Below are 13,252 nucleotides of genomic sequence, written 5' to 3'. Positions count from 1 at the left end.
GGACACAGGAGAACTACCTGTGGTGTTTCCTAGGCTGTAATCTTTATGGGTTTCAATCTTTATGGGAGCAAATCGCCAGGTCTTTTCACCCTTGGAGAAGCTGGTGGATTCCAACGGCCCACCTTTCAATTAGCAGCCAAGTGTTTAACCATTTCAATACCAGGGCTCCTTATAAACCACACAGAGCACTGAAAAGAGAGCCAGGACATTTTATGTGCTTGCTAAATGGTGGCCGTCGTGCTGCTGTATTGGCCTAGGCCAGGGAATTTCAACAGTCAGCCAGGCTCAAAATTTTGGAAAACCAAAAATGTATAAGAAGGAAGAAAATTATTTGAGAACCATGACCGGGCTAGTCACTTCGAAATTTCTTTGACTTCTAGGGCTATAGATTTTATGCAAAAGGTTTATAATAAGGCAATCTTAGACATTGTCGTGGTCTTGTGTCTGTGTTTAACAAACATTCTAAAACAACCATCTACAAGAGCGTTGCTCCTTTTACATCTTTCTCTTTGGAAGGCTACGCACTTATTTCAAGGATGTTATATGGCCACTGGGTGGTACAAACAGCTTGTGCTTGGCTGGTAACCAAAAGATTGGCGGTTCGAACCCACTCAGTGGCACCTCGGAAGAAACAGGCCTGGAGAGCTGCTTCCGTAAAGATTACAGCCAAGAAAACCCTGGAGAATGCATTTCTATTCTGTAACACGTGGGATCTCAATAAGTCACGAATCAACAACAAAACAAAATCAGCAACAAGGATGTTACCGTTGCTCAAGGATATGTGTGAGGCTCCTCTTTGGGAGCTGCTTTTTGAAGCCTGGAGACCCTGGTGGCGTAGTGGTTAAGTGCTATGGCTGCTAACCAAGAGGTCAGCAGTTTGAGTCCACCAGGTGCTACTTGGAAACTCTATGGGGCAGTTCTACTCTGTCGTCTAGGGTCCGACCATGAGTCCGTATTGACTCGACGGCAGTGGGCTTGGTTTTTTTTTTTTTTTTGGTTTTCAGAAGCCCAGGTTCATTTTGCATACCCTCACTGATGACACATTATTTTAAAAATGGTTTTAATTTTTAGAAACAGCCCAAAACTATCTAGAGCCAAATTCTGGTGCATAAGGTGAATAATCAAGCTCTGTACTATGATTCTTTTTGGTTGAAAACAAGTTGTAACTATTGAGTAACGATGCTGATTTTTTTTTAAACATATATTTGAGATCTTTTTATTAATAGTAGGGAAGCTATTGATAATTATAAAGTTAATGTTCCCTGTTCCAGGTCTTCATTATTTCAAAGTAAACCTACAATTATACCATTTATATCCATGGATTTCTTTTACATTATTAAAACAATCATACAATAGCAATTTAAAATAATTTCAATTGAATATTTCTCAGATCCCAAATTGGTCAAGTAGAAGCATGGTTTCCAAGTCACATGTCTGCTTGCTTTGGCTCCTGCCCACTTCAGATGCAACTCATCCTCCCTCCTCTTGCCCCTTCTTTTCTTCACCGGTCTTTTAAAGTTCCCTGAATGTGCCAATTCCTTTTGGCTTCATGGCCTTGCACACGTGCTGATAATTCTCTCTGGACTTTCTTTCCTATCTAGTCTTTTTTTTTTTTCCTAAATTTTATCTATTTTGGTGGTGTCGTTGAGAGTATACACAGCAAAATATATACCAATTCAGCAGTTTCTACATGAACCGTTCAGTGACATTGATTACATTCTTTGAGTTGCGCAACCATTCTCATCGTCCTTTTCTGAGTTGTTTCTCCCCCATTCACATAAATTCACTGCCCCTTAAGCTTCTTATCTAATCTTTCGAGTTGCTGTTGTCAGTTTGATTCCATATAGATAGTTCTTGAAAGAGCATAATGCTCAAGGCAGACTTTTTTTTCACTAGTTAAGCTAAACTATTGTTTGGATTTAAGAAGACTTCAGGGGATATTTTTGGTTTAAGGTTTAAAGATTATCTCAGGGTAATAGTTTCAGGGGTTCATCCAGCTTCCATGGCTCCAGAAAGTCTAGAGTCTGTGAGAATTTGGAATTCTCTTCTACGTTTTCCCTATTTTGATCAGGATTTTTCTTTGGAATCTTTTATCAAAATGTTCAGTAATAGTAGCCAGGCACCATCCAGTTGTTCTGGTCTCATGGCAAAGGAGGCAGTTGTTCACAGAGGCAATTAGCCACTCATTCCATATCCTCCCCCTATTCCTGGCTCTCCTTCTTCCTCTGTTGCTCCAGGTGAATAAACACCAATTGTGCCTTGGAGGATACTAAGTTTTTTAAAGCATTCAAAAGCCTTATCAATTGATATGAGGAGATTGGAACTAATTTTGACAACAAGGTACAAAAATTAATCCACACAAAATGACATCAAGTATTCACCAAAATACTATCTTGAGCTTTTTTTTTCTTTTTCTGTGCACGTTGGAATTTTTTTTACATGAACAATGCCACTTTAACAAAAGGACTGGTTATTTTTTAAAGATCGTGTCATATAGAAAAGTAAATGACTAACTAAATTTTCCCTTCTCAGGCAGCCTTACAGGTGTCAAACAACAGTCAAATTACACTTATGGACTAAGACAGGCATGAAATAGATCTCAGTCATATCTAATATATTCCATAACTGTATGATAACTTGGATTATTTCTCCTGGGCCAGTATGACAGTGATTGAAAACCGGCTTGGCGTTCCTCACAATGTAGAAAAATGTCAGAATTACAGTCATAATTTTAAAATTGTTTCTGTTTGCTAATTTAAATATAGATATTTTAATAAAATAGGAGTCGGCAAGCTTTTCCCATAAAGGGCTAGATACAGCGGAATGTATTTTCGACTTTGTGGGTCAGATGGCCTCTGTAGCAACTACTCAGCTCTAGTGTTGTAGCACAAAAGCAACTATAGGCAATTTGTAAATGAAAGAGCGTGGCTGTGTGCCAATAAAAATTTATTTATAGAAACAGCTCCCAGATTTGGTCCTTGGGATGTGGTTTGCTGGCCCCTGATCTAAACTATGAATTTTAACAAAAAGAGTAATTGAAACTAAGCATGGGCTGAAAAAAACACTGATTCATGTTTGTGTTTACACCAGAGATGCCAAAAGAATTGGTCAATTCAGAAGCAAATGATTGTCACGGCTGTCCTTGTGCAGAAAAGTTGATGGCTTCATTTCAAGCCCTTCCACTTTTTGAATTTCATGCCAATTCTGCTTGAGTTTCCAATCATTCCTTTTCAAGATCTCCAGCGGAAAAAATTTTACCCCCTTTGATTTTATGAGAAGAGGTTAGCAGGATGTACATCGCTCAATGTGTAGTAGACACCCTAACACCCAGCCCAAGAAGGAAATCATCTTCTTCCACCTCTTACTCATCTCGGGCCATTCGTGTGATTTTGTAAGTGTTCAAGGGCCTTTTAAAAATGAGTGCTGCTGCTGTTGGTGGTTTCCTGTTTTGGAAGCTGGCTTAAGAAACAGTCCTGTGTGGCCACACACTTACCGAATGCCCATACATCAGACTTGCTGCTGTATTTGAAGTAGTGAAACACCTCTGGGGCTGACCACTTGACTGGAAATTTCGTTCCTACCGAACTGACATACTGGTCGTCAAGAACATACCTGTGGGGAAAGCACCAACACAGACCTTAAGCCACATGGCAGAGCAAAATGGCGGCAGTATAGGCTGATGGAGGACCTGGAGCCATCAGGGTCTCAACCAAATGCCTATTTCCGGATCTTTTGCTTCTTTTTAAAGTGTGAGCTTAGCTAGAGGTTGCTTATGATTTTAAAGCATTAAAAAAAAAAAGACATTTCACTTTGAAAATAGCAAAACCTGGATGCAAAAAATTGGTGACCATAGAAGAACACTCAGATATAAATAAAATAAAAAAATAAACAAAAAAACCCTAAAAAACTAAGAATCTCACCCCAAAGGTAACTTGTAATTCTACCACTCAAGATACATTTTTGCTTGTACTTTCCAATCTTTTTTTCTATAAACAAGGAATCTTTGTGTGGTACAAACAGTTAATGTGCACTTGGTTGCTAACTGAAAAGTTGGAGGTTCGAGTCCACGCAGAAGCACCTTGGAAGAGAATCCTGGTGATCTCCTTCTGAAAGATCACAGCCGTTGAAAAGCCTACGGAGCACAGTGCTACTCTGACACACGTGTGGTCGCCATAGTCGGAGTCCACTCGACAGCAACTGTTTAATTTAAACAAAGCTGGGTTTCTATTGGTTTGAGATCTGCTATTATTTTTCACTTAATGTGATATCGTAAGCATTTTCCCATGTGGTTAAATTTTCGCCTGCAGCATCATCCTTAATGGCTGAATAGTATTCCTTCTTCTACCCATAGCCATCAAGTCGATTCCAACTCATAGTGACCCTATAAGACAGAGTAGAACTGCCCCATAGTTTCCAAGGAGCAGCTGGTGGATTCGAACTGCCGCCCTTTTGGTTAGCAGCCGAATGCTTAACCACTTCACCACCAGGGCTCCAAATAGAGTAGTGCATATAGAGCTTCAATCAAGAAAATGTTTAAACAGGCTGCAGTGGTGATATGGAAAATTTAATGACGTGACAACAAAAGCTTTCTTAGCGTTAATGCTCTGCCCGTTTGAACATAGAAAACCCAGAAAGGTCTGTAGGAGCCTTGATGAGTTAAAATATGTACGATATATGTTGTTGTGGTTAGGTGCTGCTGAGTTGATTTCAACTCATTGTGATCCCATGTGACAGAACAGAACCACCCCATATGGCGTTTTAGGCTATGACCTTTCCCGGAGCAGATCGCCAGGTCTTTCTCCTATGGACCCATTAGATAGGTTCAAACCGCAATCTTGCAGTTAGCAGTTGAGCAGTTAACCATTGGGCCACCAGGGCTCCTTATGTATATAGTAACAATACATTATAATATATAATAATTATTATATTAGAATCACATTATAACTAATAAGCATAATATATACTTATCCGAATACTGTGGCTGTAGTATATTATGTTGAAATATTTAGAGTTTTTGATGAGATTTATTCAGAAGTTTAAGGAGCCATGGTGGTGCAATGGTTAAATGCTCGGCTGCTAAGGGAAAGGTCGGCAGTTGGAACCCACCAAGCAGCTCCCTGGGAGAAAGGCAATCTGCTCTCCTGAGGATGACAACCTTGGAAACTCTATGGGGCAGTTCTACTCTGTCACATGGGATCACTATGAGTGGGAGTCAACTCCACAGCATACAACAACTACATTCAGAAGTTTAGAAAATGCTTAGCAGAGTGTTGACAGAACTAAAAGGGACTTTAGACAATTTCTGAAGAACAAGTTTCATTTCTTACAGGTGACAAAATGAGTTGAAGCATGCCTCACAGGTAGTCAGAGGCAGTAGCGGAGAGGGGGGACCCAGCTGTCTAACCCTCCAATTCAGAGCACCTTGTATAGCCCCACGAGGTCTGCAATGGTGATGGGCATGTAGATGTTAATAGAAAGTGGCCGTTCACTGGTTGCCTCTTTGAAGTTGGCTTACCTTGTCATCCCAAAGTCAGATACTTTCACAGAGAGATCACTGTCCACCAAGCAGTTCCGAGCAGCCTTTGGAGGAAAAACAAACCCACCAAGTATTAAAAGTGCCCAAGAACTGCCTGACATCAGAATCAGATCTTTTCCAGAATGCTCCACAAAATCTGATTGCCTATCACAACCCACACGCTCTGAAGTTGTCTGTTTTTCCTTTGCAATTTGCAATTTTTCCAATTGGAAATGTGTTCCCTGGAGTACTTGCACCCACGCATCCATTCTGTCCAACAACATGAAATGAAAGATGTTACACATCAAACTCGGAGCCTCGGCTGATCACTGGGAAAAAAGGAAGCATTGCTAAAGGTGGGCTTTCCACCACTAGGATACCACACATCAACAGGCGCGCTGAGAAAGGCGAGGCCCAGCCATGTGCCACCTCTTGAAAGCTCTTGCTTTGGAGGCATAGATGCTGTACCAGGACATTTTGGAATTCACTGGCCTGGCATGCAGGGCATATTGGCTGTTTAGCATAAGAGACTCTCTAAAGAGAATACCCAGTGAGTACCAGTCAGAACACTCCCTTCCCCCACCCTGACTCAGAGACACACACAACTTGCATTTCCTCCTGGTTTTTGTATTTTCAGCTATTGTATCAAACGACTGCCTTTAGCATTAAGCCCTTCCGGAAGTAAAGGTCAACTTGGGTTTAATGGTTCCAAGAAACACTCAATTGGTAAAAATCTTTCCTTTCCATCTCTTCTCCTTCATACCACAACACAGATACATAGCTCTCAACGGCTTCATATACTCTTTCTGTTCTTTGACTTTTCAGTACTTCATATATTTTATTTTCAATTTGGGACTTTTATTACCAAAGTGCCATGTGCTTAAGCAAATCACAAGTTTTCAAAGTAAAAGTAAACGTGTCCCCCTCACTGTCCCTCCCAATCCTTGGAGGTCAGAGCTGTGGACTGCTTTCTTTCCTTTCTTTGAGCTTCCAAGGGTGTTGCTTACCAAGTCTCGGTGTATAAACTGGTGGCTCTCCAAGAAGGCCATGCCTTCACAAACGTCGTAGCACATTTCTAAGAGCTGGGAGGGCTCAAGTCCTTTTCCATGGCTCTTCAGGTAATTAAGCAAGCAGCCATTGGTTATATATTCAGTCACGATATATATGGGGTATCTTTTTGAACACACTCCATAGAATTTAACCAGCTTGGGGTGGCTGAGTTTCCTGGACACAACAGATTTTCAAAAGTCAGTACTGAATTTCCACACTCGGTTTTCCAGGGGTTCTGAAAAAGAATCACTCTCAGACTTTTGTTTGTTTTAATATCCCCCTTCTACTTGAACAAGTCAGAATCGACTCGACGGCGCTGGGTTTGGTTTTTTGGTTTTTAACTTGAACAGAGAAAGAGAGGAAGAAGTCCAGGATCTTATGCTGGGAGTACGTCAGTCTTCGGAAGCAAAAAATGACGCCTCATACTGGACATTGGCAACCTCAGCAGCAGGTTAGCTGTTGTGGGTGCAGCAGCCTGTGCTGTTTTCAACTTTCTCGCCTACAATCAGGGTGGCAGTGGTCTGTTGCCTTGAAAACCTTGGCTTGTCTCGTGACTTCTTGAGAACTTCCACGACTGATTTGGAGGAAGCCACGCTCTAAGGGCACTCACTTCCATTTAAAAGCATCTAACTCTCAAGTCTAAATATTTTGTTCTAGAGGAAAATAATATCAGAATATGACGAACTCAAAACAAAACCAAACCCATTGCCGTCGAGTTGATCTGACTCATATCGACCCTATAGGACAGAGTAGAACGCCCCATAGGGTTTCCAAGGAGGGCCTGGTGGATTCAAACTGCTGGCCTTTTGGTTAGGAGCCGTAGCTCTTAACCACTACGCCACCAGGGTTTCCAGAACAGGATGAGTATAGGTAAAATGGAAATAGTTCCTGTGCTATGAAAGTGAGATTTGTTGCTGTTGGCTGCCACAGAGTCGATCCCGGCTCATGGCCACCGCACATGTGTCAGAGTAGAACTGTGCCCCACAGGGTTTTCGGTGGCTGTGACCTTTTAGAAGCAGATCACCAAGACTTTCTTCTGAAGCCCCTCCGGGTGGGTTCAAACGGCCAATCTTTTGGCTAGTAGTCCAGCACGAAACTGTTTGCAACACCCAGGGACTCCAAAAGTGAGATTAAGTGTGATTTCTCTTTCTTTTTTTAATTCATTTTATATTATTGTTACATGATTTTTTTCAATAACGGCTTTATAAAATAGTAACCACATACATAGCACACCCTGCAGATCATGATGGGGCGGACGCTCAGCCATCACGATGTTCATCAACTTGTCTATGTGACTTCTCTATTCCCACCAATTTACAGGATGATCCTTTTTTTTTAATTTTATTTTGCTGTTGTTGTTGTTGAGAAGATACGCGCAGAACATACACCAATTAGACAGTTCCTACACGTACACTTCAGCAGCGCTGATTACATTCTTCAAGCTGTACAACCATTCTCACTCTCCTTTTTGAGTTATTCCTCCCCCATTAACATAAACTCACTGCCCCTAAGGTTCCTATCTAACCTTTCAAGTTACTGTTGTCAATTTGATTCCATATAGATCTTGAAAGAGCACAATGTTCAAGGCAGACATTCTTTACCAGTTAAGCTAAATTATTGTTTGGATTTAAGAAGACTTCAGGGGATATTTTTGGTTTAAGGTTTAAATATTATCTCAGGGCAATAGTTTCAGGGGTTCATCCAGCCTCCACAGCTCCAGAAAGTCTAGTCTGTGAGAATTTGAAATTCTGTTCTACATTTTCCCCCTTTTGATCAGGATTCTTCTATGGAATCTTTCATTAAAATGTTCCATAATGGTAACTTGGCACCATCCAGTTCTGGTCTCATGGCAAAGGAGGCAGTTGTTCATGGAGGCAATTAGCCACACATTCCTCTCATATCCTTCTCCTATTCCTGACTCTCCTTCTTCCTCTGTTACTCCAAGTGAATAGAGACCAAATGTTGTTCCAAGATGATTCTTTAACATTTGAATGTGTAAAGTAAACCTGAATTTAACATACATCAACTGTTGTTTTTTTTTAAATAAATGAGGATGTATTAAATCCTTGGTTATTTTCTTCCTTCTTGGTTTAAGCCTATGCATGTCTTATGGTCTTACTTAGGCAATAAGCTTGAATACACATCTGTCAGCACTTTTGGAGACCTGCATGGTAGCCAGTAAAGCTCCTTTCAAAGGGAAGGCTTGTGGTAGGACAAGGGTCCATCACTCAGCACAAGGCTGTTCATTCCTTGAGGAAATTCAGTCACCGCCCAGGGGCTCTCGGGGGCTCTCGGTGGGATCACCATGTCAACTGATACTTCCACATGATAAGCCTCAGCTTGACCATTACATTTGAGGTTTAACATTTTCCCCTTATGGCACAGTTTGACATCTCTCTTTATGATTAGGTGATTTTTTAAATGACATTTCATGATTTTTTATCATAAAATGTAGTGGCAAAATGGAGACCCTAGGTGGTACAAACAGTTAAGCGAAAGGTTGGTGGTTTGAACCCACCCAGAGGCACCTCAGAAAAAAGGCCTGGCGATCTGCTTCTGAAAGGTCATGGCTTTGAAAACCCTGTGGAGCAGTTCTACTCTGAAACACATGGGGTCGCCATGAATTGGAATCGACTCAGTGGCAACTGGTTTGGTTTTTTAGTGGCAATATATGTTTTAATGTTGCACCAGGACGTAGGGGTTACACCTGAGCCTAAGAAGTTCTTGCCAGATTCTTCTGTCTTCCTGTTTTGCAAGGTCCCACTTACGCCTCATCCAACTATGCCCCTCCCCATAGGGCAAGGAGGCCACAGGACTAAGGGATGTGCCCCTTCAGAGCCCACAAGTCCTCTTCTGGAGCACACTTGGTGTACCAGGACTCTGGCATTCCTGCTCACATAGCCTAAAGCTTCTCCAGGACCTGGGCAGGCTCTTCCCGTCTGTCCCCCCAAGGGTGGAGCACACCATTGTTGTGGCCAGCCCTAGGCAAGATAGGCAGTGGCTAGATAGTTGTGTGTGGGGGCCAAGGAGGAGGCTTGGATGTACTGAATGTGATGTCTGCATGCAAGTATGGAGGTCCCTCCTAGTGCTGGATGTCGCTGGGGGTGGGGGAAGGCTGGGTGGACTGGGGTCTGGGGGCCATGGGCCAGAGGTTCGTATCTCTAAAGAGTCTTGAGAATTCTAATTTCCAATAAGGCATTTCAGGTTGTTATAAAGGTAGAATTGTCAAAGTAGCAGCATAGAACCGATTTTATTAATAACTTTTAAATATTTATATCTATGATATATGGACTCTTGCTCCAGGCCTTACGAATGTTAGGGATAGGCCTGTTAGTGCTAACACCTTCGCATAAAAACAAACCAAAACAAACAAGCCAAACCTGTTGCCGTTGAGTTGATTCCAACTCAAGGCAGCCCCATGTGTTACAGAGGAGAACTGTGTTCCATAGGGTTTTCTTAGCTGTAATCTTTACAGAAGCAGATCACCAGGACTTTCTTCCTCAGTACCACTGGGTGGATTCGAACCACCAACATTTTGGTTAGCCGTCGAGCACAAACTGTTTGCACCACCCAGGTATAACGCCTTCCCATAGCGAAGGCTAAGCTTCCACTCCTCAAAAGAGACTTACATCATGGTCTGGGCCTCCTGGAAGAATTCATCTTCTGACATGGAGCCTTCCTTAATCATCTTGACGGCAATGTCATACTTCCCCTTCCACTTGCCCAGCTGGACCACTCCAAACTGACCACTTCCCAGTTCCTTCAACAGGGTGATTTCTTCTCTCTTCAGTTCCCAGATTCCTAATAAGGCAAGGCAGAGGCTCTTTAGGACAAGAGCAGAGGGCTTTGGGGCTAACAGCCTCCCAGGGAATTTCCTCTCAATGAGAATTCACTCAGACAATAAGCAGAGCAGCAAGGCTTTTTTTTTTAAGTTAATCAAAACACACACACACACACGCACACGCACACACAACAACCCTTGGTAATGTGGCCTATGACCTATAATACCAGATGATAATGCTTCCTCAGACAACACTGTTCTTGAAGCAGCTACAGTTATTGCCAAGAGGGCTCAGAGTAAAAACAATGACAACTGGAGACACCTGGGAGAGACTTGGTGTCAAATGTGCTTGAAGCCCTGACCAAACCAAACCCGTTGCCATCGAGGCAATTCTGACTCATAGCAACCCTGTAGGACAGAGTAGAACTGCCCCCACTGGGTTTCCAAGGCTGTAATCATTACGGGAGCAGGCTGCCACATCTTTCTCCCGAGTAGTGGCTGATGGATTCGAACCATCGGCCTTTTGGTTAGCAGCTGAGTGCCTTAGTCACTGTGCCACCAGGGCTTCTGTGATGCCCTTTAAAAAAAATCAAACCAAACCCATTGCTGTCGAGTTGATTCTGACTCATGGTGACCCTACAGGACAGAGTAGAACTGCCCCATAGGGTTTCCAAGGAGCACCTGGTGCATTCGAACTGCTGACCTTTTGGTTAGAAGCTGTAGCTGTTAACTGCCACACCACCAGGGCTTCCGTGGTGCCCTTAGGATGTAAAATATCGTTACATTTTCCTGAACACACGTGGTTGAAGACTGGCCCCTGAGCAGGCCGGGGCTCTGAATCCAGAAAGAAGAAGGATGAGCAGAGGGGCATTGGACGTGATGATTAAGACCAATAAGAGGTAGAATTTGACAATATTTTTTGTAATGTTGGAGAGATTACAGATTTAGATTAGGAGGAGGACAGAAACATTTTTTTAAAGAAAGTAAACAAATATATTAGAGCTGAAGCACATCCTGACACAACATGAACAGAAACCTCCTTCCTGCCTTCTCCCTTTTCCAGTAAATTGACCACATTTTTTTTTAGCCAAAAAAAAAGGTGAGAAATGGAATTAAAGAGCCCAAGGGTGTGTCCATACCACTTCCCAAGGACGCAGAGACGGGGACCTTGTTGGCCTTGGTTGACACAGGATGGCGAAGCCGGGTGATCATGCCTGCAATGGAATCAGCATCATCTCATTACACCCATCCCATCCCATCCTGTCCCGTCCCGTCCCGTCCCATCCCACCCTATCCCGTCCCGTCCCATCCCACCCTATCCCGTCCCGTCCCATCCCACTCTATCTCATCCCATCCTGTCCCATCCTACCTTATCCCATCCCATCCCACCCTACTCCATCCCGTCCCATCCCACCCTATCCCGTCCCGTCCCATCCCACTCTATCTCATCCCATCCTGTCCCATCCTACCTTATCCCATCCCGTCCCATCCCACTCTATCTCATCCCATCCTGTCCCATCCTACCTTATCCCATCCCATCCCACCCTATTCCATCCCATCTCACCCATCCCATCCCATCCCATCCCATCCCACCCTATCCCATCCCATCCCATCCCACTCTACCCCATCCCATCCCATCCTGTCCCATCCCACCTTATCCCATCCCATCCCGTCCCGTCCCGTCCCGTCCCGTCCCATCCCATCCCATCCCATCCTAACCCACCCCATCCCATCCCATCCCATCCCACCCCACCCCACCCCACCCCACCCCACCCCACCCCATCCCATCCCATCCTAACCCACCCCATCCCATCCCATCCCATACTATCCCATCCCACCCTATCCCATCCCATCCCATCCCACCCCATCCCACCCCACCCCATCTCATCCCACCCCACCCCATCCCACCCCATCTCATCCCATCCCATCCTAACCCACCCCATCCCATCCCATCCCACCCCATCCCATCCCATCCCACCCCACCCCACCCCACCCCATCCCATCCCACCCCACCCATCTCATCCCACCCCATCTCATCCCACCCCATCTCATCCCACCCCACCCCATCCCACCCCACCCCATCCCATCCCATCCCATCCCACCCCACCCCACCCCATCCCATCCCATCCCACCCCACCCCATCTCATCCCACCCCACCCCACCCCATCCCATCCCATCCCATCCCATCCCATCCCACCCCACCCCACCCCATCTCATCCCACCCCACCCCACCCCACCCCACCCCACCCCATCCCATCCCATCGATTTACACCCTTGCTTAAGCTCTCTCCAGAGGAGCTAGAAAAGCAAAGAGTTCAGGACACTGTGATGCCGAGAGAGGGTCCATTCTGACCATATTCATCCCGTGGTTGTATTAATTTGCCTGAATGGACAAATTAGCTCAATGCAAAGCAAACGTTAGAAGAGTGAACCAACTTTAAGTGATTTAAAAAAGAAGGAAATCAGATGCTTGATGGAACCTTATAGTTTAAAAAATTCCCATTTTTATTTTACTATCCTTTTACAGTCATATTTAAATCTGTATTACCAGTTGCCGTGGAGTCGACTCCGACTCATGGCAAGCCCATTGTGTCAGAGTAGAACCGTGCTCCAGAGGGTTTTCAGTGGCTGGTATTTCGGAAGCAGGCTGCCAGGCCTTTCTTCCAGTAAATACGCATACAAATACAAATAACTGCAGTTATATACTGGCATGGCAAAAAATTCCAACGCTACAGAAGACTGCAATACGAGAAAGAAACAACTTGAATTTTCAAAACTGAACTGCCTAGTTAATTTCATTAAATGGTCAAGTCATTTTAACTGTGTACTTTGAGTCATGGTAAAGCGGGGTTGAAATAATCACAGCATTTATAGTAGTTTGACATAACCCATTAAAATGTGTATTT

The 13,252-nt window shown here is 43.9% G+C and overlaps 1 protein-coding gene across 2 annotated transcripts in view; it reads right to left on the bottom strand.

Moving 5' to 3' along the window:
• Positions 1-13,252, bottom strand: part of BMX (BMX non-receptor tyrosine kinase) — a 58,173-nt gene that overhangs the window by 6,062 nt on the left and 38,859 nt on the right. For both annotated transcript variants that reach the window (XM_064278025.1, XM_064278026.1), the window contains exons 13-17: positions 11,486-11,560; positions 10,195-10,366; positions 6,523-6,739; positions 5,516-5,580; positions 3,494-3,612 (exon numbers count right to left, since the gene is read on the bottom strand). In XM_064278025.1, the coding sequence (XP_064134095.1) occupies positions 3,494-3,612; positions 5,516-5,580; positions 6,523-6,739; positions 10,195-10,366; positions 11,486-11,560 (648 nt within the window). The remainder of the gene's footprint in view (positions 1-3,493; positions 3,613-5,515; positions 5,581-6,522; positions 6,740-10,194; positions 10,367-11,485; positions 11,561-13,252) is intronic.

This window comes from Loxodonta africana, chromosome X, assembly GCF_030014295.1.
Source record: "Loxodonta africana isolate mLoxAfr1 chromosome X, mLoxAfr1.hap2, whole genome shotgun sequence".
NCBI lineage: Eukaryota > Metazoa > Chordata > Mammalia > Proboscidea > Elephantidae > Loxodonta > Loxodonta africana.
This window is presented reverse-complemented; position numbering and strand designations above follow the sequence as displayed.